General features: G+C 42.1%; 1 protein-coding gene across 2 annotated transcripts in view; it reads left to right on the forward strand.

The window, feature by feature from the left end:
- GAD1 (glutamate decarboxylase 1 (brain, 67kDa)) overlaps positions 1 to 26,722 on the forward strand; it is a 61,118-nt gene that overhangs the window by 6,516 nt on the left and 27,880 nt on the right. The window contains exons 4-10 of one of the 2 annotated variants that reach the window (XM_006866618.1): positions 6,029 to 6,187; positions 7,496 to 7,738; positions 15,882 to 15,972; positions 23,617 to 23,729; positions 25,208 to 25,323; positions 25,417 to 25,496; positions 25,720 to 25,774. In XM_006866618.1, the coding sequence (XP_006866680.1) occupies positions 6,029 to 6,187; positions 7,496 to 7,738; positions 15,882 to 15,972; positions 23,617 to 23,729; positions 25,208 to 25,323; positions 25,417 to 25,496; positions 25,720 to 25,774 (857 nt within the window). Of the gene's footprint in view, positions 1 to 6,028; positions 6,188 to 7,495; positions 7,739 to 15,881; positions 15,973 to 21,974; positions 22,163 to 23,616; positions 23,730 to 25,207; positions 25,324 to 25,416; positions 25,497 to 25,719; positions 25,775 to 26,722 lie in introns of those variants that run through there. The other variant, XM_006866619.1, reaches the window with a different exon arrangement.

The raw sequence follows: 26,722 nt of genomic DNA on the forward strand, positions 1-26,722 counted from the left end.
TGAAGATTAACGAGAGGCTTATTAAGGAAACATCCGTCAGCCGCAGCCTCTGGAGATAGTGGCGGAACTGGAGTCGGGCAAGCACCCAGGGGCTCCCTCGATCTAGCTCCCGCCCCAGGCTCGGGCGCACCTGCGAGTGGATGTCCTTTAGGACTGAGCTTCCCAACTTCCCCCCGCACCGTGGGCGGCCGAAGAGTGGGGCCTGAAAAGAGTAGGGTTATTGAGGAGCCCTCGGGTAATCTCTCTGACCCGAGTTTCTGGAACCCTGTCCCCTTGATCCCGGAGCCAGCATTTACAGTGAGGAAGGGAGCTCACCTCTCAGATTTAGCCTAGATTCTGAGAAAGCCCCAGCCTTGAGCCCCGGGGTTTAGCCCTCGCCCCAGCTTGGGTGGCCCAAGGAGCGGGCCAGGGCCGTGTCCGAGCGGAGCAGTGGCAGGCTGCTGGCTTTGTTCTATAAATAGCCCACTCCCCCAGCCGCCATTCCAGGCCTAATGGCCCGTTTCGCGCCGGGTCCCTTTGGCGGTCGCGGCACTGGGCTCACGCAGCCGTCATTGTCATGCAGCCAGGCAAGCAGAACTGAGCCCCGAGCGCCCGCTGAGGACCCGGGGTGGGGGGTGGGAAGGTAGGAGTGAGGCGGGTGCGGATAAAGGGCGGCTTTCCTAGCTTCTGGGAAAACAGAGAGGTGCGGTGCTGGACCTGCCTCGAGGGGGCGGCTCTCATCCATTTCTGCTCCTTGCTACCGGAGCTATAGGCTCTGCGAGAAGAAATGACCTGAGAACTCCTTGCGGGCACCAATCCAACATGATCTGAAAGAAAAAGATTTGCACTTCTCCCAGTCCTGAAATAGGGGGTCCTGGATTTAGCATTAATTCCCTCTCTCTCCTGGTGTGGCGCTGTGGGTTAATGCTCCAGACTGCAAAGCCCTTTGAACTGCAAGGTCTATGGTTCAAGCTCACCAGCAGCTCCTCGGAAACCCTATACAGGGTCACTATGGTTCTAAACCGACTCGATAGCACTTAACAACAACAACCACTCTGACAGTCAGAGTCATGAGGAAGAGCTCTTGGGCATTTAGGGGCTACCTTAGAGTCCTGGTGTGGTAGGAGTTGTTGTGCTATGGGATAAAGAGTTGATTCCGACTCATAGCGACCCTGCACAGGGTTTCCGAGGCTGTAAATCTTTACGAGAGCAGAAGGCCTCATCTTTCTCCCGCGGAACCCCTGGTAGTTTCGAACTGCTGACCTTGAGGTTGGCAGCCCGACTCATAACCACTACGCTACCAGAGCTCCTTACCGAACCTCAAACTCACTGCCACCCAGTTTCTGACTCACAGAGACCCTATAGGATAAAGCAGAACTGCTCCTTAGAATTTTGGAGACTGTAAATCTTAAGGGGAGTAGACAGCCTCATCCTTCTTCTTGTAGAGTGGCTGGTGAGTTTGTACTTAGGACCTTCCCAGTATCGGTTAGCAGCCCAACACCTAACCTACCAAGGCTCCTTCTTTCACTCTTGATGGTGGTGGTTGTGTATCCAGTTGACTGACAGTGACCCTATATAGGGTTTCCAAGATTGTAAATCTTTACTGGAGCAGAAAGTCTAATTTTTCTCCCCAAACCTGCTGATCTTGTGGTGAGCAGCCCAACTGTTACCCACTATATACGAGGCAGGGTTCTTTTTCCTCACTCTTGTTGTTAAGTGCCATGGAGTCAGTTCCGAATCATAGTTACTCTGTATAGGGTTTCTGAGGAGCAGCTGAACTGCTGACCTTGTGGTTTGAAGTCCAGTGCTGATGCTACAGAGCCACACCAGGGGTTCCTCTCTTTTAGAACATGGCAATTTTAGGGAAATTGCAGCCCATGTGAGGAAGGACAGGATAGTCTGTTGGAGGAAATTTCCTTCAGCAAGTTTGGTGCCACAGGTTAGCAAGCTTCACCTTAGGTCTGATTTGGAAAGAAAACAGGCCAAGAGGATTGATTTTTCCATACTTTGAGCCATCTCTGACTAACCAAGAGGAGGCAAAGTACAGTTCATGGTTTTAACTTGGATCTGTAGCCCACTCCCCAGCACTCTACTCCTTTCAGACCTTTGTGGGCCTGGCGGGTGCCCGCCTGACATACACCACAGGATTTGGTTTGACATTTCACTAAACAGCAAAGGGACTAATGGTCCTCTTTCCCCTCCAAGTCTATTGTCATGAGCAACCCCAGTAAACATCCTCTACCCTTGCAAAAAATCAAGTCCTCTACTCTTCTCCCACTAAATGTCAACGAATAAGACTGCTAGGAAGTCCCTGGGTGCCACTAGTGGTACCCTTAGCTCTGGAGACAGAGTCCCCCTGGGAGAGCAATCAGCTAGTGTTTTTGGTGGTGGGGCATAAATAGAAAGGAATCCAGGGGACCGTAACTTTGGCCCTGGACTCTGCTAACTTCTCAGTGTGTTGTGGGACCTCCATTACTTATCTATGCAAAGTTCCCAAACTGGCTGAGAAATACAAATCCCACATCGTGTGTGTATCTAACTTTTTGTATTCGTTGCCAATTTTAAAAAATATTAGAGACTTCAAATATTCTATATTTCTAGCTATTCTTTAAAAAAAGGGGGGGGGGGCAGAGATGAGTTGGCAAGATGTTCTCAGCACATTCAAATGAGAATAAGAACCCCTCCTCCAGACAGATGCAGCTTAGTGCCAGGACACACCACCCCCTTGGCTGTGTGCCCTTATGCCATGCACAGCACTAAGCCCCTGGAAACAGCTGCCTGCAGCCAAGCGTTGAATGACTCCTTTAGGTCGTCACATGTTCCCTCCTTTAGACCTTTAAATTGGAAGCAGGAGCAAGGAACCAGCAATAGGAGCTCCTCTTGGTCTTGAGGTGGAGTCATGACAAGGCTTGTTCTATCGTCCCCTGAAGTCAGACAGCATACAGATTTGACTTCTCTTTGCCTGTAAGACTATTGAGCACAATATCCAATTACCCACAAGCTTGAATCCGGGTCGGATAGTCAGGGTGTGAAGTGAAGAGAGAGTATAGTCTGCTTCAATGTCAGGGTCACTCTGCTGCTTTCCCTTGGGAGTCAGTGAAGTCAAAGCTCTGACCCTAAAGTTATCCACCACCTTTCCCTCTTTGGAGAAATATCTGGTTCCTTCCAGAGTCCTGAGGTACATGGTTCATTTACCTTTTTGGAGGCTCCTGGAACAAGAGCCAATAAAAAAAAAAACTCCAATAGGTTTTAAAAAAATTGTAAAGCAAAGTAATTTTGCTATTTGTAATATAACTATACAGATTTATAGAAAATATTAATTCCTAGCACACTGGAGGTAGTATGGTCCTTGAATGAGATGTAGATTTAAAGTTATGTGATAATTATCATCTTCCAACTCTTTCAGAACATCTCTAGAGCGCCTGTGTCAAAGCTTCCTTTGTGAGGGATAATATCCAAAGCCTAAATCAAGGTCCTGGTTCCAGGAGCTGCCTGTAGGAAGGGGGTTTCTAATGCTCTAGGGAAAGTTAAGGTTTCCCCAGGGGAGTGAGTCTGAAGTCCAGCCAGAGGACAGAGACTGGAGTGGGGCTTCAGACAGGCAGGCCCTTACCTCCATTAGACCACTGGGGTTTGGGCTTTTTAGCCTAACGTATTCCACAGCTCTGGTAGCGGAGTGGTTACAAATCGGGCTGCGAACCTTAAGGTCAGCAGTTCGAAACTACCAGCGGTTCCATGGGAGAAAGATGAGGTTCTTTGCTCCAGTAAAGATTTATAGACTCGGAAACCCTGTGCAAGGTCACTATGAGTCAGAACCAACTCCACAGCACATAACAACAATTCCACAGCTCACTGTTTCAGGACCAGGAGACCAGATGTTCCTGCATCCCTCTGGATGCCATTTCATTCACTAGCAAATGAGTACTGTTTCTTGGCTTAGGACTCTGGGGATTTAGAAAAGGAATTCAGAAAGTGGGAGAAGAAGTGAAGGAAAGGATATGATCCCCATCTTTATATCCAAGTGTGGGGTCTATTATAATTTACTTCCCCCCTTTGATGTCTTTTAGGACTTTAGTGATAAGTTTAGAAGGTGCTGGAAACAATAAAGGGCCTGGTGCCTCTGCTTTCCTATGTCTCCCTCCAAAAATAGGCACTGGCTCCTGTGTGTGGGAGGATTCTAATCACCGAAACCTTCCCTTGCATCCCTTCTTCTTCCACCCATCACCATTGAATTACTGTCCTGGGGAAGTAAAGCTGAATTCCCTGGATTCATTTATCTTTCCTTACACCTCCTGGGACTTCCTTCCAAGCCTGTCTTGTGACATGTGTGCGACTCCCCAAGGATCTTGGTACCTACAAAGACAGTTTGGGGGTCACCAAGAAGTTTAGAACTTTCTTCTTCTCTTAAGTATGTTGCATTTTGGCCTAAGATTGAGGCTGAATTGTTGGAGAATATGTTGAGGGTCCAAGAGCAGGTTTGCATGCCAGGAATTCCAGAGGGCATAGGCAGAGGTAGAGGAAGAGGAGTTAGCTCCAGTTTGGCAGCTTCCAGACCTTTGATTCAGCCCTGCTTCTCTGTTTACTGCTGGTGTTGATTGTTATGCTCTTGTCAGGTGGGAGAGATCTCCACTTCCTCTAAATTACTGAGGGGAAATGCTTAGAACCTACTCTGGATTTCAGTGTTCATATCTTTCAAGTCCTTCGATCACATTCTGTGTTTATTACAAACTTAGTCACCTCAAAACCATATACACCCATGTCCGTCTTGCCTGTTAGACTGTATGATAGTAGAGGGTAGGGTGTCTGTCTAATTTATCTTTATCTGCTCTCCCCATCCTAAAAGTGTTTTTCAACAATAGGTGCTCAATATGTGTTTATAGAATTAAAAGTCACGTAGTGGTTACGAATCGGACTGCGAACCTTAAGGTCAGCGGTTCGAAACTACCAGCTGCTCCATGGGAGAAAGATGAGGCTTTCTACTCCCGTAAAGATTTACACCCTCAGAAACCCTGTACAGGGTCGCTATGGGTCGGAACCGACTCAACGGCACACAACAACAACAACAACAACATAGATTTTAAGCTTTCTTGTTCCTTTCTCCAATATCTTTGTTCAAGGATAGAGAGAGGGATGTTGTTAAGTGCTGTTGAGTCAGTTTCCATTTACAGCGACCCTGTATAGGGTTTCCCAGGAGGGGCTGGTGGGTTTGAAACACAACCTTAGTTAGTAGTCTAATGCTTATCTTACAGCACCACACCAGGATAGAGGGTGTTGTTGTTATTAGGTGCCATAGAGTCGGTGTCGACTCATAGTGACCTTATGCACAGCAGAGTGAAACACTGCCTGATCCTAGGCCAACCTCACTATTGTTGCCACGCTTGATGCTGCCACTTGACCAATCCATCTCACTCTTTTTCTCTGACCCTCCACCTTACCAAACATGATATTCTCCAGCGACTGCTCCCTCCTGACAATATGTCCGAAGTATGAGAGGCGAAGTTTGGCCATAAATAGAGGGCAGTTCAGTATAAACTGCTTTTCAGTTTAGGCCCAGAACTTATATTCAAACCTATGAGTATTACCTGGTGCCAGAGGAAAGCAACTTCCCTGAAATCCAGTGCTGGTCCTTCTCTCCTGCTCCTTCCCCCTGGCTGCACAGGGCATAAATTCAGTGCTGGTAGCATCCTTTCTGGTTGTATCCCTTCCCTTAAAACCCCATCCTGGGGCTAGTTACTGAAGTGGAAGTGATCCAGTAGACTTAATTCTGAGTTCACTGTCACATTCAGAGAACAGAATGGGCTTCACTTACTTTTTTATTTTTTCTTGCATGACTGAGTCTGTGCCACTGATGACACTTGGCACTGCCCCCTTCCCTCCTGAAGGCAGGTAGTGCCAGAGCCACTCCATATAAAATGCAGACACTAAACTGCATTTTATAATGCAGAGGGAGAAGCAAGAGGCCCATTTGGAGAATCGGCTTAGACCCAGCAGCTGACCTTTGGAGTCAGTATAGCTGGGCATACTCCCTCTGACTGAGTTTCTTGTGTCATAGGCTTCTTGCAAAGGACCAACAGCCTGGAAGAGAAGAGCCGTCTTGTGAGCGCCTTCAAGGAAAGGCAGTCCTCCAAGAACCTACTTTCCTGCGAAAACAGTGACCGTGATGCCCGCTTCCGGCGCACTGAGACGGATTTCTCCAACCTGTTTGCTCGAGGTAGTTCTCCCTCACCCTGGCCCTGGTGTTCTCTCATAGTTTCCTTATTTGATTTCTTGGTTTATTCCTGAAAATTTACTTCCTTTACCAAAAATAAAGTCACTATGCTCTCTGACTGCTCATGAAACTGCTTTCTGAGAATTGGAATATAATATGCTATCTTCTTCCCAACTGCCCAATTTCCATCACTTTGGAAGTTGTGTGAAGGTAGCTGATGAAATAGTCAATTTTGTAGAATTTAGTGTCTCTAAAGACATTGACAGGAACCAAATATGAGTCATAGAATCTGAGAATATGAAGGGACCTTACATATAAGAAATCTGTGGCTCTTATCTCTAAGGTTGACCGAAAGATGTGTGAATGGATCTCAGCACTAAGGACTTCACTGAAATTCCATTTCCTTTAGGATCTTTAAGTGCTTAATTACTGTGGTCCCCATAACACTGGTCTCACAGGGTGTTTTAGCTTTCTCCATCTAACAACTCAAAGGCAGACTCACCCATCCCCTTCCCATTTGGGTACAGAAGCCAACCCAGAACATGAAACAAGACTTTATTTGACAACACAGAGAGAATCCAGGCAATGGACATAGAGCACCAGCTAACTTGTACTTGAGCTATGGTTAATATCATCAACTGGGACAGCTTGCAGCATTCCTCCTTGAGTGTCTTGCCCACCATGATGCTGTCTAGCAGAAGCTGCAACCCCTACAACACTAGATGATGTTCAGTCACCTCTAGACATTCCGAAGTTCAGGCCCAAAGGATGAGGTCAATGGAGAGGCAGGAGTTCCTTCTCATACCTTCTTGAGCCCACCTTCCAATTCTCATTTCCTTTGTGAAGACACTACAAAGGGCTTCCCTCTTCAGGAGACCACAGGCCGTACCCACAGAAGCTTTACCTTCAGCTATAAATAGGTCAAGCACATTAAACACCAAATCAAAAGCCCAGTTCTGAATCAGGTCCCCAGTGTATACAGATACACACTTTATAGCAGGGGAGCAAAATAGAAGACTCCTCCGTCAGGAGAGGTATCCATCAGCCCACAAATACACAGCTGGCAGTAGCGGAAGCTCACAGCTTCTCAAAGCACAAAGCCTGTGAACTCCAGAAAGTATGTGCAAACATTTTGTGTCATTGCACATGTGCTTTTATTTGGGAATATTGTACAACAGATTCTCTGGGAATATGTGTATCCTGAAATGAAATTCAGCCTGCAAAAATATCATGATAGATTTTAGGGATTTCTGGCCCAACAATATCCAGGTATGAGTCAGGTGATAATCACTTGTTGCATTCCACCTTCAGATCTACTTCCAGCCAAGAACGGGGAGGAGCAAACTGTGCAGTTTCTGCTAGAGGTGGTGGACATACTCCTCAACTATGTCCGCAAGACATTTGACCGCTCCACCAAGGTGCTGGACTTTCATCACCCACATCAGTTACTGGAAGGCATGGAGGGTTTCAACTTGGAGCTCTCCGACCACCCTGAATCCCTGGAGCAGATCCTGGTTGACTGCAGGGACACCCTGAAGTATGGGGTCCGCACAGGTAAGGGTGAGAGCCAGGTGGACCGGCAGTGGCTCCCTGCAAATTGTGAGACTATCAAACTCATGTTGAAGGGATGGCAGCAGAGTGCTCTGTGGTCACAGGTATGAACCTTGGGCAGTGACAATTGGTGGAAGTCCCCTGATAGACAAATCTTATTATCATTTATTGTTATAAAAGTAGATTAAGAAGTTCTGTATAAAGAGTGTTCATTCTTGGTTTTAGGATATTCACAGTATACCCCATCCCCTACTTCTTTTCCTTTTCCCTCCTCATTTACCTATTTCATTCTTATAAATTCTAGTCTTTTCTGTCCCCCACACAAACTAGGCTCCTTTCCCTCTGCTTATGCTATCTAGGTCAAAAATTCAACCCAACACTTCATATTCTACTCCAACCTCTGGAATTTAGACACTGTGAATCACCATCTCTATCTACCCTACTACCTCCTTGTCATGTTAGAACAGCCCTCTCTAATCAGAAATTCTGGCCAAAATGGTTACTTTCTAGTTATCTCATGTTTAAGTACTTTATAGACTTATATCTGGGCTGTTTCTAAACCTATAACATTCTCCCCTACAGCCTGGCTTTCCTGAGCTCTTGGACACAAGGGTCTATGGGAACTGGAAGTCTGTGGCAGTTGCCATCACAGGAGGAGCCCCCAAAGGCCACAACTGGCAACCCCCTTTTTCCCTTTCTTTTTTCTTTCTCTTTTATATTTACTCTTTCTTCTTAGTCATTTGAAGATCGATTTAAGACCAAAACTGGAGAAGATTGTAATAGAGCAGAGTATGGTTATTGGATGTCAAAAGTAAAGTATTACAATGAAATAATGAGGCATTTATAATGTGTATCTCCACACAGGGGTATTTAATTGTTTAAACAACCAACAGGCACATTCTGGAAGCCAGTCTCCTAGCCACCAGCACACAGCCTTTCTCTTTTCCATGAGTCTAGAGTCCTTAGCTGCTCAATCTCTCCATGCCATCACCTCTGGCTCCATCTCTGGTGTCGCCCTTCTCTGGGAAGGGTCCCTTGTTCAGCTCATGCTCTTCTCTCTTGATGGTCCTAGGGTCCTCTGTTCCTGGAATATAAGATTAACTACTCCCTCCTTTTTGTTACACAACTTTTTTGTTACACAACCTTTACAGTTGTGACCATCGCAATAAGGTATAATAACAATTACTCACTATTGAATCAATGAATCCTATCCTCATCTCCTTTCATTAGACCAATCTAGACAAGAGAGAAACTGTTCATTGGGGATTCTACCTTCCCCCACATACTCTGAAACTAAACTCCCTCTTGAAGACTTGTAAGCTAACCACTTCATGCCTTTATAGCCTACCCTTACCCCCCGATTTTAGGTAGCTAATGCCTAAGTTGCCTGTCCCTATCAACTCTGCATACAGAGGAGATAGGTTTGATCCTTGATATGAAGACTCCTTCCCTCTAAGTTGATATATTTTGAGCTACTACATCAGGAAGTATAGGTCAAACTCATCAAATTGTAGCAATTTACACTTGTTTCCTTTATCAAATTCTTTATCTTCCGCTATTCGAGTTCTGATCATCAAGCCATCAAAGCTAGGCCAAATGAGTACTAGCTGCAAGTTTCGGCGTTCTTGTGCATCTTCCCTCACTTCAAATCAGCTGACACTTCACTCTCAGTTCTAGCCCTCCATGGCTATGGCCTTGTCCGTGGACTCAGGAGTCCCCAGGTCTCACCACACTTCAGACCAACCAGCCCTTCCTCTTCTCTCTCCCATTTCAAGGCTGATAGGAGTCTATGGAACGTGGTCAAACTCAGCCCACATCTTCATTGCTGCCTTTCCCCCATTTCCACTCACAAGTAGAACAGTGTGGTCATCAGCAAGCTTACATTCCTGCTTGTGTGTTCCCTTTGAGTTTCAGTCTTGGGGGGTGGGAGGGGGGTGGGGGGGTGTTCTGAAGGGACTTGATTGCTTGCCTTGATGGCTCCCTGGCAAACAACTTGCTTGTTCTTGAGTAACCAGTCAGACTGCCATTTTTGTTTTGGATTTTCCCTGCTGGTCTTTCTTTTAAGAAATATCTTCTAATGGATAAACAAAGTGTGGTACATACACACAATGGAATATTATGCTACCTTGAAGAATAAGAAGGAAGTTGCAAGCTACCGCATAACATGGATGAACCTTGAGGACATTATGTTGAGTGAAATTAGTCAGTCACAAAAGGAAAATACTGCATAAGACCACTATTGTAAAAGACTAAGGAAAAGAACCCATACTAAAGTCAGCGGGAAGAGGGAGGGAGGAGATCTTTGCTGGTTATCAGGATGTGGGGGGTGGGGGAAGGGACGAGAGGGCAAGGTGGAGCACAGGGTAGGGAATAGACACAGGATAGTTTGGGTCCTAGGGAGGGAGCAATACACAAGGGGGAGGGGAATGGAAGAACAAGACATTTGGGAAAACAGTTAGGCAGGTTTCATGGACTAAGTGGGACAGAGGTAAATAATGATGTATGTACAACCTTGGAACAACAGGGCTCTGGGATACAAGGATTGAGACATGGTTGGAATGGGCAAAAGGGAGGAAATAATGTTAAGATGTTTGGCTGTCTTTTGAATCTTGGTTTCCCTGGCATACCATTATAAAATAGACACTTAAGGGTAGAGAAAGGAATAGCCAGAAATATTACCATAGAAAGCTTGTAAGTCCATCATCTGCCTATAACTGATTGGAATACCTAAAATGAGGCTACAACATGCCCAGTGAAAGAGGCTTCCTGTGGAGCCTCTGCATTACATAAGACCATAGGTGAAATCCTCAACCCCATCCAGAATCTTCTGAGGTAGGAAATTTCCACTTGAAAGGATAAGCAGACCAGCCTGAAGCAGCTAGAAGAACAGAAGATACTTCTTGAAAGAAAGACCAACAGGAAAAATACAAAACAATAATGGGAGTCCGACTGATTACTATAAGAACAAGCAAGTTGTTCACCCAGGAGACATCAAGGCAAGTGGTTGGGTCCCCTCAGGGCAAAACCCCTTCCAAGACTAAGACTCAGTGGTAATACACGAACAGACATGCTCTCTGATTGGTGACCATGTTCGTCACCAATAAGAGGAAGTAAGGGAAAAACATCAATGAAGCTGCAAGCTAAGCCCTACAACATTCAATAAGACTCCTGTGAACCTGGGTGGAGATCTGGTCAGCCAGCAGTGTGGCAAGACCTGGGGACTCTTGGGCCCAGAATCAGTGACATAGCCACAGAGGACTAGAGTGGAAAGTGAAGCATCCAGCTGATAAGAAGAGAGGGCATATGCATAAGAACACCCATACTTGTAGATAATACCCACTTGACCTGGCTTCAATGACTGGATGATCAGAGCTCAACTAGAAGAAGAAAGAAGCGGAAAAAAAGAATAATCTGATACAATTTGATGAACTTGACCTACACCTATGGATGCAGTAGCTCAAAAGAGGGAAAAAATCTTTACAGCAAGCATCATTCCCACCCCCTCCACACACAGAGTAGACAGGGATGGGCAACTTGGACATTGGCTGCTACAAAGTAGGGGGCTGCTACAAAGGCAAGAAGTGACTGGCTTACAAGCTTTCAAGGGGGAACCTAGATCCAGAGGGTGTGAAGGAAGGTAGAATCTCCACTGAGTAGTATCCAATCTGTCTGGGTGAGGCTGATAAAAGGAGATGGGGAGAGGTCTCTTGTCATTATTGTAGATAGCAATAATGAATAATTGTTATCAGGACTGACTGTGAGGGTTGGAAATGTAAAGGTAAACATTTTATAGCAAAAGGAGGGGAGTGATTGACTTTGCAGTCCAGGAGCAGAGGTCCCTGGAACCATCAAGGGAGAAGAGTGGAGTGCGGGACCCTACCCAGAGAAACAGTGATGCCAGAGATGGAGGCAGAGACGATGACGTGGAGATGGAGCATCTAGGGACTTTAGACCCAGAGAGGGAGAGGGGCTGTGTGCTGACGACCAGGGGGCAGGCTTGCAGGGTATACCCTTTGGTTGGTTGATGATGCATGGAGGGGACTGTAACCATGGCAATGAAACAGTACACAATAGGATGAATGTAAAGCTAATGTTTTCCCATGTAAACTATCACATAACTCACACACAAAATTTTTTTAAAAAAAGAAGTATCTTGTGTTTCTCTAGCCGCTTTGGGCTAGTATGCATGTCCTTTCAAGTGGAAATGTCCTACCTCAGAAGGTTCTGGATGGGGCTCAGGATTCCACCTAAGGTCCTATACACTACAAAGGCTCTGCAGAAAGCCTATTTCACTGGAAAAGTTTTAGAACCCCTACAAGTTTTCTGTAGTCATGTTTCCCAATATTCCTTTCTATCCCACACAAGTGTCTATGTCACAATAGTAGGCAAGGGAAACCAATATCCATAAGACAGTTAAGCATCTTATCATTAATTCCCCTCTTTTATCCATTCAGACTATGCCTCGATCTCTGTATCCCAGAGTTCTGTTGTTCCAAGGTTGAACATACATCACTATTTACCTCTGACCCATTTAGACTATGAAAACCTACCTACCTTGTTTTTCCACTATTGTTTTTGTGTATTGCCCTCTCTTTCCTTGTAAATTGCCCTTCCCCAACCTGAGCTATGATGTGACTATCCCCTAACCTGTGCTCTTCCCTCCCTTCCCTCTCACCCCTGGTAACCAACAAAGAATTTTTTTTTCCTTTGTATGGGTACCTTTTCTTAAGCTTTTACAGTAATGGTCTTACGCAATAGTTGTCCTTTTGCAAGAAACTAATTTCACTCAGCATAATATCCTCAAGGTTTTGCGGTGGTTATTGCTATTTTTCACGGAAGCATAGTATTCCATTTGCATGTATGTACCATAGTTTGTTTATCCATTCTTCCATTGGTGGGCACTTAGATTGTCTCCATCTTTTTGCTATTGTGAATAGTGCAGCAATAAACATTGGTGTGCATATATCTACTAACGAGGCGTTTTAAAAATAAGGAATCCCAGTTCACTTTTGAGCTCTGGCAGCACCTCTGGAACAGTGTGACTTCATTGGATAACAGCTTGGATGTATAAAGTATGTGTTGTTTGATTTTTGATGAAAATTTCATTGATTTAGTTACATCTCAGCTTTGTCTAATGACTGCCTTATTCCTAAAGAGAAAACATAGTGTTATTTAGCTGGATAAGAGTCCAAATTTTTCATGTATGTTTTAGCTTGACTTGTTTTGGCCAGTGTTTTTTGTCAGTTCACTTTGCATCCACTTTCACGGAGAGATGGATACTGCACACTTTTATCATTAAAGTCCAGGATGATGTTGTCTTTCCAAGAAAAGTATGTGAATTTGTTATTATAGTATTTCATATTGTCTACAGTATTGGAGTTCCTAGGTGGTACAAACATTAATGGTCTTGTTGGCTGCTTAGTGGTTTAAGTCCATCCATTGGTGCCTGTGATTAAAATGCCTGATGATCTGCTTAGGAAAATTCAGCTAATGAAAGCTGTATGGAGCACAGTTCTGCTCAGACACACACAGGGTCACCATGAGCTGGAATTAACTTGAAGCCAATTAGATTTTTCATTGTCTCAAAACAAGGTATTTCGTGGTTAGCAAAAGCATGAAATCTCATTAGCCCATGAATCAATGTCTGTCTGTCTATCTATCTATCTATCTACCTTATTTTTCATCCACAAGAATTCTTTAAAACAAAACAAAACAAAATAGTATCATTGTTATACTTAAAAACACTAAACTTACTGGACTGCTAACCAGAAGATTGGTGGTTCAAACCCACCAGTTGCTCTACAGGAAAATGATGAGACTTTCTTTTCCTATCAAGATTTACAGCCTCTGAAAGTCTACACGGGATCACTATGAGTAGGAACCAACTCCATGACACTTATAACAACAACATCCTTTCATATTTATTCAGTGTTCAAATTTCCAGTTGTCTGATGAATTACATAAATATTTTGTTATAATTTATTTGATCAGAATCTAAGTCCCTCATATTGGAATTGGTTAATGTCTCTTAATGAATGGATTTCTCCCTCCATCTCTTTTTTTTTCTTCTGGCAATTAATTTGTTGAAAAACTTTATTTTTATAAAAAGTACTCCTTCTTTCTTCCCCCGCCTGACTGTAAGCCTGACTCTGCTCACTACCATCTGTCATTTCCATTGAATATTTATTCCTATTGTTATGGAGTGCTGTCAAGTCAGTTGTGAATTACAGTTACCCTGTATAGAGTTTCCAAGGAGTGGCTGGTAGGTTTGAACCAATGACCTATCAGTTAGCTATCCAGTGCTTGTTACTTGATAGAAATTCTGATACAAGATTTTGGGGAAATAAGATTGCACCATAAGCTAAAAGTAAGGTTTTTGTGGACTTAGTGTCTTTTATGAGAACCTTAAGGTCAGCGGTTCGAAACTACCACCCGCTCCGCGGGAGAAAGATGAGGCTTTCTACTCCCGTAAAGATTTACACCCTTGGAAACCCTGTACAGGGTTGCTATGGGTCGGACCCGACTCAATGGCACTTAACAACAACAACAACAGTGTCTTTTATATTTAGTATGTAGCATTGCTACATAGTTTTGATACATTAGCAAATAATATAACATTTATTCATGATCCAATTCTGTCTTAATATCAAATGTTTATTGTTGAGTTTTCAAATGATTGGATTTCAATAAAATTAGTTACATTGCCAGAGATCTCATAGGCTCCATTGGTACTGAGTGAGGTACAGTGAAAAAGACTAGTCTGAGTGATTCATGACTATCTGCAATCTGGGTCCAAACTTATACTGAGTTTACTGTTAATGCTTCCCTTTTTAGAAAAGTAAAAATCATTAGTAGTTTTTGGGAACTCTTGAGATGCAGACAGAGATTGATATATTCTGATCTAGAAGTCATAGATAGTCCAGATGTTTGGATGGGCCCTGATCACATCTAGGGAAGAAGAGTCTTTCTCAGAGAAAGGAGTTAAACTAGGAACACTCAAGCACTAGCTGTTTGACAGTTGTTTCAGAGGCAAAGGCAATTTCCACTGGAAACACTGCAGTCAGCATATCTTTCTAACACCAGTTCTCTGTCTCACACCCATGGATAATCTATTGCATTGACTCCTTCATGACAGCTGAGCCAAGCCTGCTGATGTGGAGTTGAGTTTTTCAGGGAATGCCAAGTTGGCCAAAACTTGGCAACAGTCCTGAATTTGCTGAGAACAAAGCCTTTTTAAAGTATTGTATGGGTTGCAGAAAGCTTTAGATTATGTAGCAATAACATTTATCTCACCAAAAATTCAATGACAGAAGGAGACTGTGTCTGCCCCTGTTGCACAGAGGAGATGCCAGGTCATTTCAGCAATAAATTCGTTTAACAGTCACCTGACTGACTATATGTGGGCAAAATATACCCTGCTTGGTGTCATATTTGACTGGACCAACACGGAGACCCAGAGAGTGATTCCATATTCACAGAATCAGCATCAAAGCTGGCACTGTCCCCAGCTTGGCTTGGTTCACAAAGCCACAAACCCTCTCTGAGCCTGCAGCTTCTTCTCATCAGCAGAACCTTGATTTGGGGATTGCCCTAAAGATGTTAAATTCAACATTGAAACAGTTGCATAGAAACATAACATTCTATTTTGTAATTAAAATAAATTTAACAGAGGACTTCATCTGGAAAGCACCAAATAAGATACTAGAAAGCATGATCCATTTCATAATATTGGATTTTTTTTTTTTTTTTTTTAGTTTGAAAGTATGAGACTTTAGAAACAGGTTGGGGGAGATATCATTAAGGGTTGGTGTAGGGTGGGTTAACTGCTCTTCCTTCTCAAAGGCCCTGGAGTCCCTGTATCTGACATATCATTGCGATGTCGTTGTTGCTAAATGCCCTCCACAGTCGATTCCGACTCATAGCATCCCTGTATAGGGTTTCCGAGGAGCAGCTGGTGAGTTTGGACTGCTGACCTTTTGGTTCAAATTGACCTTGTGGTCCAGTGCTTATCCTACATGCCACATCAGAACTCCATCACTGGGATAGAGACCCCATAAATGTGGCTTAGTGGGGCATGATTTTTGCTTTGAAGGTGGCTTGAAAACCAGTGATTTCCCTGATGTTTATCTATTATTCACCTCTCTAGGTCATCCTCGTTTTTTCAACCAGCTCTCCACTGGATTGGATATCATTGGCTTAGCTGGTGAATGGCTAACATCTACCGCCAATACCAATATGTAAGTCCCATGTAAACAACCATGATGTCTGGTGGTCACTTGCTGCTTTACAAGTCCAATCTCTATGGTTTTATAATGATTTTATTAAAGTTGACCTGGTTATTTTTTCTTAAATCTTGCAGGTTGATCACAACTCTGATTTAACAGTAGATACTCAATACTTTTTAAATTGAATAATGTAACTTAATATGGTCATAAGAAATGATGACTCTCAATTTCCAACTTTAGTGTAAAATTTCAGGGAAAAAGATTCAATATCTCATAATGTTATATCTATAGAGTAAGTGTTTGGGATATGATCTTGGTTCCTTTTCCCATCCAAGTACATCATCAATACTTACCATTTAGGTCCTATTTCCTTTATAGAAACCATAAACCAATTCAGACATATCTATCTATTGCTTAACTAAAAAGTCTAATACAATTCAGCTAGGAGATTTTATATTTCTTACAAAATAATTGCTTTTTCTGAATTTGACATTTTTTCCCTCATACTTGTTTGTGTAGACAATTTTGTTTGCTTCTAAGTTTTTTGTCAATTTATATCAAATTGACTCTAAGGTCCTGAGGGATTCAAGTCTGACTTGGGTTTCAGTTGCTGTGGAGAAGGAAGAGCTGTTTCAGTGGTGGGATTGTCAGTTTCCAGGGTTCAGTCCCCAAACACCGCTCATCTGTCAGTGGGGGTTTGTGTGTTGCTATGATGCTGAACAGGTTTCAGTGGAGCTTCTTGACTAAGATGGACTAGAAAATAAGGCCTGGTAATCTACTGCTGAAGATCAACCAGTGAAACCCTGTGGATCACAATGGTCAGCCAATGAAACCCTACGGATCACAATGGTCCCATCTTGTTGTGCATAGGGTCACCCTGACTTGGAAGCATGAGTTGAAGCAGACTCTATGGCAGGTAACAACAACAAACATCAGTTGCTGTGGAAATACTCAGAAAACGATCACCCTCTTTTTAAGTTTATGAGATACAAGCAGTCCCCGGACTATGAGCAAGTTCCATTCCTAAGTCTAATTTGTACGTAAGTGTGAACAGTTAGGTATGGTTCAGTTTGTATTTAACATCAGTTATATGTTTGTCTTAGTATATAGAATATAATGTACCTTTCTGTGCATAAGAAAACAGTAAAGAAACATCTTTAACATAATAATACAGTAATAATAGTAGTAATATGGGAGGAAAATAAGGCTTCTGCAAAGATTTATAACCTCAGAAACATAATACAGGGTCTCTATGAGTCAGAATCCATTTGAAGGCACTTAACAACAACAACTGTAATAATGTTTTGATGCCTGTTTGTTATTATTAACCATTATGTGCATCTCGAATTGTTACTATAATAGGCTTTACAGGGCATTGGTTCATAATACAGGCTTTATGTAAGACCGATGTTTATAACCCAACAACTGCCTATAGTAGATTCAGAAAAGTGAATGGAGTCGAAAAGTTTGTATTATTCAAAATGAGAGACTCAGTTTGCCATCAATATAGAATGCAGGTTATTAATGTTTTAAGTTATTCTGGATGAGTTTTTCTGAAATAATGTTCAGTGTCTCTAAATATAGTGCAGTGTCTCTAATACTAACCCACATTCAGAGAAGTTTCTATTAATTCAGGATTCCTGCTTTGTTTGCTAATTTAAAACAACAATGGCAAATTTTCAAAAGCAAAATGTGACAATTAAAGCCTTTCTGTTCCAAGGCAGAAAAGATTACATTGATTGAAAATGAAAATGGCTTTCATGCTTCCTCACTTTAAGTCATGGTTAACTTCACAGAGTGTTCATGTTGGACCCCTGAGCCTCCGGAAGGCATAGGAATTTGGGTCATAGATACAATTGCTTTCATGGTCTCCTCAAAGACTGTCCTTTGCAATCTTTACTGTATTAAGATTTGTGAGATTCAATTGTATCAGCAAGTACAGGCAACATAATACACTAATAATTATACCATGAGAAAAACCACTAATGCTTAATTATAGCATCTAACACTAAGGAGCAATTTTAATTAGGAAGTACAGTTTTTTGAAACGCAACCTTTGGAAAATAATGAGAAACACAGAGTAAAAATTGTATAATATTAAGGTCCAAGGACCCATGTTAACACAAGCACAGAATTCACCCATTGCCTATTAGTGAGGGTTTTGTGGACCACTTAGCTGCTATTTCTTAGTATATACAGCCAATGTCAAAGTAAAGAAAAGGAACTCACCCCTTTGACCCATTTATGACCCAATACCCTCTGAAAAGACTTTTCTTCACCCAAAAAAAACCCCCACAAATTTCCCATTTTGTATGTGTTCATAAAATCAAAGTCCCTTTCTCTTCCCTTGCCTCAGCTGAGCCATGAAACACTAAAATCTGTTCTAGCCATCTGAGGTCAAGGCCAAGCCAACTCAATGGCACGTAGTAATTGCAGCTCTACTGAGCAGTGGATATTTATAAAATATGATCTGATTCCAGCAGATCGATAGAGAAGGTTATTTAAAATAGTGAAATAGTTTCTGTCAATTCTAGGGACAAGCCATTGTCTGAAGAAGTAATAACTGTTATCTAGAAATTGTTCTAAGCCAGTTCCCTGGAAGATCATGAACTGTGACAGCACTATCAGGAGCTTATGCAGGAATTGGCTTCCTTGTGATAGTTTTTTCTCCAACGGGGAACAGTATTCACAATAAGTCCAGGAAAGAATAAGAAATGGCTTTTTGACAGAAGAGGATTTAATTAGTGATATACTCATTTTTTCCCCACTATTGTTATTGAATGTTGGTGGCACTGGAAACAAGAGAGTTAAAACTACATTCCTAGCATGCTGGTGGTGGTGGTGGTGGTGGTGTTCCGTGGAGTCAGTTCTGACTCATAGTGACCCTGTACAGGGTTTCCGAGGCTGTAAATCTTTACGGGAGCAGAAAGCCTCATGTTTCTCCCGCGGAACAGCTGGTAGTTTCGAACTGCTGACCTTGTTGTTCGCAGCCCGAATCATAACCACTACGCTACCAGAGTTCTTTGCATAGTCTTTAAAAGAGAACTAGCCAATATCTGAATTGAAGTGATAAGTGTAAGGTTACACTGTTAGAATAAAAAGAGCATTTATGTTCTTGCTTTAATGCCTTCCTAGGGAGACAAATTTGAGTTATATTTTTCGGAGCAAGGGCCCAGTAAATATCCAAAGAAAACTTCACACATGTATAGTTGTCCATGTACATACAGCAATTTGCCTTCAAAATAGGGCTACCAAGCACAATTGTGCCGGATGAGCAGTGCCCAACTGTGGGAACAGCCTGCCCGCAAACACCTGATGACAATACGTTTCATTAATGGCAAGATCTATCATAGTTCTTGTGTTCTAAGGTTATGATTTCAAGCATCTAGTGATTTATTTTTGCAGAAGTTACACAGGAAATTTTTTTCTGTGGGAGTTACCAGTCATATTATACTCTACATAGGTTGTTAGAGAGGAACCTGGAGTAAACAGCTCTCATTTCTCAGAGAAAAGAGGCTATGAAGTAAAGAACTTGGAATTCTGACTCTGAAACATACTGTGAGATCTTAAAACAAATCACTGAATTTCTCTGGACCTCAGTTTCTTCATCAGAACAATAAGGAATAACTATATCCATACTGCAGAGTAATTCTGAAATAAAAAGTGGCTGTAGTCTTAAGTGCCTACTATACACAAGGTGTTGTGCAGGCTCCCAGGAAAGACAGCCATGATTCAGTTCACTGTTGCCATTCACTGTTCCTCCCCTTCAGTTCCAGACTCTTTCCTTTCTGTCTTTTATAATCTCTAGACACCAGGGGGCACTCAATAAGTTGTCCTCAGCTGTGGTATCCTTTAGGGTAAAGTTAGACTGCCTGCCACATCTGTAAAGAGGAAAAGTCAAAGAAGAAATATCAAGATGGTCAACATGGTAGTTTATGTTTTTGTTAAAGGAGTTCCCCCAAGTTCCTCATACCTTTCTGGTCCGTATTTTCCTCTCATCCTCAGAGTTTTCTCTTAGTCCAAGCTTGCTGAAATTCTAGCCATAATGTATCATGTATTTGTTCCAGAACTCAGGAAGGAAGGAAGGAATGGTAATAGGGGACATAATCCTTCCTTCTAAGAAATCTTTTCAAAAGTCCCACACAATATCTCGGCAGCATGTCTTTAGCCACAGCTTAGTCCCATGGCTGCATAAGAAGACTTGAAAAAATGTAGCCCTAAATCCAGGTACATTGCAATTCTAAATAAAATTTCAGTCTGCTATTAAAGAGAAAAGGAGCTCTGGTAGCGTAGTGATAAGGCTGCGAACCTTAAGGTCAGCTGTTCGAAACTACCAGCCGCTCCGTGGGAGAAAGATGAGGCTTTCTACTCCTGTAAAGATTTACACCCTCGGAAACCCTGCACAGGGTCGCTATGGGTCAGAACCGACTCGACAGCACTTAACAACAATAACAACATTAAAGAGAAAAGGGAAAATTGATACTGGATAGCAATCAGCAACTGTGCTACAAGAGAACTACAGCTTCTTGACCTTGTGTCTTAGATCTGAGTGAACACCACTGGGAAGGTGAGTTGAAAAGGGCTGACTCACTGCCTGATTCAGAATATAGAAAGGTTCAGAACTTTCCTTTTGTGTCACTCCATAAATGTCACCATCCAACTGTTTGAAATCCTTACTTCCAATCCCATGTTCTTATACTTCAACCCAGAGCTTTTTGCAGGTTAAGTTTCTTATTCTCTGATTCTGAAATGTTATCTTGGACTCTGCATCCAACCTACCTCTTAAGAATCTATATTTGACCTCTGATCTCTTGACTTCATCTGCCTTCGTTAGCATTTAGGGAAGGAGTCCCCAACCTGGGGTACAGATTGAGAGAGGAGAACCTCCTAAAAGTGTATACAAAACGCTGTACATACTCTCGATGTATTCCTGGAGAAGAGGGATCACAGCTTTCTTAACATTCTAAAAGCAATCTATGACCTCAGTTAAGAACTACTGCTCTGGGTGAACTTCAAGGCCTTCTGTAATAAGATTGGGTGCAGGCAGGCTCCCTGATTGTAAACTCAGACCAGCATGGCAAAGCAGTGGCAGAGAAAGTTTCAGGAACATCCTATTTGGTAGGCCTGGCTTAGGACCAACAGCTGTGAGCCAATCTATCAGCTTCCAAGAGATGATGTTAGGACTAAGGTCATGAATCAGAATAAGCCAGTGTTAGCTGTGGGGTAATAGCAGGACCTGTTAGTTTCTGCTCAGACAGGGACTGCCTAATAGAATGCAGCTAAGGCCAAGAACCAGATACTGGACTCATCCTAGCAAGCTTCCTCCTCAAGGTTGTGAATGGTATCTTATACATCTTTGTCTCCTCAGTATGTAAGATGCCACCTGGTAGAGAACAGTGATTCAATAAGGATTTGTTAAACAGAACTAAAAAGAAGTTTTAGCGATTGGGTACCTGGTACAGATAAAAAACTGGAATTAGATAAGATAGTCTCATGATCTAACTCTCTAAACTCTTCCTCCTAATCCTGACAGTAATAGTCACATCTTAGGTGTTATTAGGACTAGGAAGACTAATTCATGCAAACCTGTGGTCTAAAATTATCCAAATCATGAAGCATGGGGCTGGAACCATCCTTGGCCTTCAGTCCCTTTCCCATATGGTTCCTAACTGGCCATCTAATGCTGACTTAACTTCCAACTCAACTTTCATTCAGCCCTTGATATGGTTCTGATATTACGGTGTACAATTCCATTTTTTCTTGTCTTACCTCCATGGCAACCCCAGAGACCCTTCCTATTTGGTATTGTGAGATTCTCGTACACACATTGCCACCAGTACCTCTTCACCATGCAAACATGTGTTTGCCATTGCGTCATGTTTTCTAAAAATCAAGTGGAACCATTGATAACACGTTTGTTCAGGTATGGTTAGAAGCACATCATTAGCTTGCCTCTTGTACACTCAGCAGCACAGGCTAAACCAGGAATCCTTCTCTTATTCTTCTTTTGTCAGGCCATCAGACATGAGGGAGTGTTGGTTGCTACGGTGATGGGGCTCAGAGCAGAACCAAAGCATGATTGTGACCTCCAGAGGTGATGGTAATTGAACACATGATTTCCAAGGGTCTGCCTTCTAAATTTCCAAGGGTCTTCCAAAAAAATGGACATACTCTTTTTGGAAACAAAATTCTTCTACCAACAGGCATATCCTGAAGATCCTCCAGGACCTTTTTGTCCTTTCTATAACCATGTGATTAATTGCTTTTTCTCCATGATTAAAAATTAGTAGCCTCACCTGTGTCTTACATGCAACAATAGTTATCTCATCCTTGAGAAGAGTTTTTAGAAATCACTAAGCCAGCAAGAATTCCCATTAGTCCTCAACACTGGCATTCAGCTCAAACATTCTAACCAATAATAAAATCCCTCCATATCACTTGGCTGAGTCAATCTAGGCTTCCTTTTTCAGCGAGGAAGGTCTGAGCCAAGCCCACAGACTATGTTCAACAAGACTAAGCAAAAAGAAAAAAAGGCAAAGAGCCTCCAAGCTTAATAAATAGCTTTTTATTTGTTCTGGCTTAATTTTCTGTGGATGAATCATCCATAATTTCTCTTAGATCCTATGTTTGGTGCCACTTCCTGGTTCCAATAGCTAGCCTACCAGACTGTGCCTAGGTTTTGAATTGCTTTGAGAAGAGTACCATTTGCTACTTTTGAATTCAGTTAAGGGGGGGGGGAGGGGCAAAACCCAAGTTCATTGCCATCCAGTTAATTACAACTCATAGTGACCCTACATAGAGTTTCTGAAACTGTATGTCTTTACACAGTCTCATCTTTAATTCTCAGAGCAGCTGGTGGTTAGCCCAATGCTAATCCCATAGCACCACCACAAACGCTCCTGGGTTGGTTAGAAGACAAAAGTAATCTACTAGGATATCTGATGCCCACAGTTAGCTGTGTATGCCAGTTTACTGTCTTCTTGTTATTTATAATTGGTAATTAGAGAGCCATCACTTATAATCATTCTTGACAGAAATTGACTCCAGAGAGATATAGAAACATCACTTTCCTTAGGGATTATCAGTAGAAAAACCATGTAGATAATTACATTGAGCTCTTTAAATCTAGGGTCAATATTTCCAATTATCTTCACAGTTACGTTTCAGATGTTTACATTGTTTTTAAAAGTTAGATTTTAGATCTGGGTTTTACAGATTCTGCAAGTATGAAATTTATGGTCAGTTAAATAAAATTTGTAAAGTTGCAATCCAATTTTATGTAGAATTTAGAGTACACTTTGCTATTGATATTTACATCATGCTACAATCTTGGCTGTGAAAGGGGCCCAAAAATGTCATTTTCTTTCATTCTGTTTTTCGTGGTGGACCACACCTAAGCCATCTCAGTCTAATGAGAACCTATTTTGTTGCTGAAGTCTCACAGAGCAGGAACTTTCACCACCTCTCTGGGTAACCCAGGCTGGTTTCTGACATTTTATGATGGATGACTTCATGTATTTTCAGGGAATGAATTGTTTTAGTGGGTTTGAACTTTAGTGGAATTAACTCAAGTACAAGTACTAAACTAATCATCGTGTTCCCAAAATAAGTGGTCTGTCTTCTTTATTTTCATTCATTTTCTCGCCACGTTTCCAGGTTTACATATGAAATTGCACCAGTGTTTGTCCTCATGGAGCAAATAACACTTAAGAAGATGAGAGAGATAGTTGGATGGTCAGGTCAAGATGGCGATGGGATATTTTCTCCTGGTATGTTTCCCTTTGCTTCCTCTGATGCTTCTCAAATATGGATCCTTGAAAACACTAAATGAGTTTGTAAAAGAATAAGGACCTGGGGCCAGGGAGGATGGTTTTCCATAGTCTTCCTTTATTAAGTTTGTCAGGATAAACAGTAGCAAGAATGCTATATTTTTTGTGACCTGACTAGCAAGAATGTTATATTCTAGGTGTACTAGCTAACAAAGGCTGTGTCTGACCCTGTTTAAACTGAGAAAGGCTGTGTCTGAACCAAGCTAAATAACTGTTCTATCAAAAGCAGTTTGGTTCAGCTGAGTGAGGATCAGTGAGTCAAGATTACCAAATTGGTCAATTTCAATCAAAATGATCTATCTACTTTGAATCCCTAGTGTCCCTTGTAGACACAAAAAGAATTTTTAAAACAAGGACAGATATTCTTGGAGGACCATGTTGTTGTTGTTGTTGTGTGCCATCAAGGCAATTCCAACTCATGGCGACCCTGTATAATGTTTCCAAGGAGCAGTTGATGGATTTGGATCACTGACCTTATGGTTAGTAGTCCAGTGTCTATCCTACAGCGCCACACCAGAATGAATATGTTGTTGTTATGTGCTGTGGAGTCAGTTCTGACTCATAGTGACCCTGTACAGGCTGTAAATCTTTACGGGAGCAGAAAGCCTCCTCGTCCTCCCGTGGAACAGCTGGTAGTTTCGAACTGCTGACCCTGAGGTTCGCAGTCTGATTTGTAACCAGTACACTACCAGAGCTCCTTAGGAGGAATATAGGGAAGATTTATTTGTGACATCAAGGGCTGTGAGTGAGTGCAAGGAGAAAAAAGAAATAAGAATTACAATTTTCCAGGCCATTTAAGAAGACCATTAATTTGCCCATTTAATAGGTAATTGTTGCAAAAGTGACTAGTGTGTTGGCCAGACATACCCAGTTAGTTACTTCAGTTCTCTGTGAGCCTTTATTTAGTTAAACACAAGTTTTGTTTGTATTTTAATATTAAAACTCGCCTAAGTTCTTGGAGAACAGCACTGAGGTAGGTAACCAAGCAACATCATTGTTTCCTCTGTAGGCTCCAATACTATCTCTTTCTCTGTCTCTCTGATTCAGGGAAAAGATTCGTCTTTGCTCAGTAAATAGATTGAGCAGAAAGTGGAAGCAGGAAAGCTATAGCCCACTCCTGTCTTTGTAGCCACTGCCACCTCTTAAATTTCTGTCAAGACTTAAGGCACTAGAGAACCCAGATCACCTCCAGCCAAATTGCCTAGATGGCACTGATGATGAGCATGAATACTTGTATTTCCAGGGCAAAGGGTCCGGTGAAAAGGTTCGTCACTAGGGAAAACATCAAAACGTATCAAGATAGTATCTCTTCCCTTCTTGACCTACCTTGCCTCTTGAAATTCAGGTCAGCCCTCGTTTTTTTAGAAACAATAATGAAAGACCCCCCAACACCTCCCAATGTGTCTGCTTGCCACTAGGGGGAGCCATATCCAACATGTACAGCATCATGGCTGCTCGCTACAAGTACTTTCCAGAAGTTAAGACGAAGGGCATGGCGGCTGTGCCCAAACTGGTTCTCTTCACCTCAGAACACGTGAGTTGGGGGCTACTGTACATGAATTGTGGTTCTATCCTCCCCACCCCCACCCAAAGGTGTCTAAGTTCTAATTTCAAGCCTCTGTTGTAGAGTCACTATTCCATAAAGAAGGCTGGGGCTGCGCTTGGCTTTGGAACCGACAATGTGATTTTGATAAAGTGCAATGAAAGGTAGGCAGAGGAGAGTGAATATTCAGTTCTTGATGTATTAAATGTGTTCATCTGTTAAATTTGTTTTATTGTGCTTAAAGACTGGCTCAGTACAGTGTGCCAAGCTGCTAATGGTCTGTTGAAAATATCCGATTAAATTATTTTCTTGCTGCTGCTGAAGTTTTTATCTTGTGCAACTCACTGATTCTTCATTTTAATTTCTCTCCTTTTACAATAATTACAGGGGAAAGATCATTCCAGCCGATTTGGAGGCAAAAATTATCGAAGCCAAACAAAAGGTGTGTACTCTATGGTGCATCGAAACTCGGTTGAATGTAAATTTTTTACTTTCTTTCTTCTCTAAACAATAAAAATCTCTGATTATATAAGAGATAATCTTATGGTGCTTCTAAAATTCTATTCTTAGATATTTTCTTATTTCCAACTCATCAGATGATTTGGCTTTAAATCTGTGTCTCCATGCTATCGATTTTTTTTTATATGAAATTTAGTCATTAAACCATTTGTCCTATAATTAATTTTATTTTCTTAAATAAATCAACTACCTTAGCATCATGAAGATACAGCCTAATTGAGCTTTTCACATGCTTTAACAAATACCATTTAGCTTAGGATTCTGTTTAGCAAAGAACTCTGTGCCCTGGCAGATGGCCCGTGATAGTTGGCTAATCCATCCAACCTTAACAAATTTTATTAAGTGAACAAAAAAAAATTTTCCCATAGAACAGATATATCCACAAGTCACTTCCAGATGCTGTCAGGCCATTTACCAAACAAGCATTGTTGTGTTGGTTTCGTTTCTGTACCTCCTCTAAACTGTAGTTTACTGGAGTCTCAGCAGAGATGCTGATGGAAACGTTGCTAAGACTGGGCAAGAGGTGGAGGTGAGTTGAGCCTCAAAAAAACCTTGGATTTAGAGATTGTCCCAAACCTGTCTTAATTCTAGTACACCACTTCCTCATGTCCTGTTTTCATGTAAAAGTGTTACTGTGTCCACTATTAGTAAAATTTTCAGCTTTCATAATGTGTGAATCTGTTTTACGTCATCAAACAATGTTTCAGTATAATTATTATATCAATAAACCTGGAAGAACACAGCTTCTAAAAGAACAGACTATATTCAGAAATGCCTATCCATAACTCCAGACACTTAACCTGATTTATTTTTCTGCACTCAACTTATCACTGTCAAACACATTATATATTTTGCCTATTTACGTTTCTTT

The sequence above is a fragment of the Chrysochloris asiatica genome, unplaced genomic scaffold, assembly GCF_000296735.1.
Source record: "Chrysochloris asiatica unplaced genomic scaffold, ChrAsi1.0 scaffold00094, whole genome shotgun sequence".
NCBI classification, from domain to species: Eukaryota; Metazoa; Chordata; class Mammalia; order Afrosoricida; family Chrysochloridae; genus Chrysochloris; species Chrysochloris asiatica.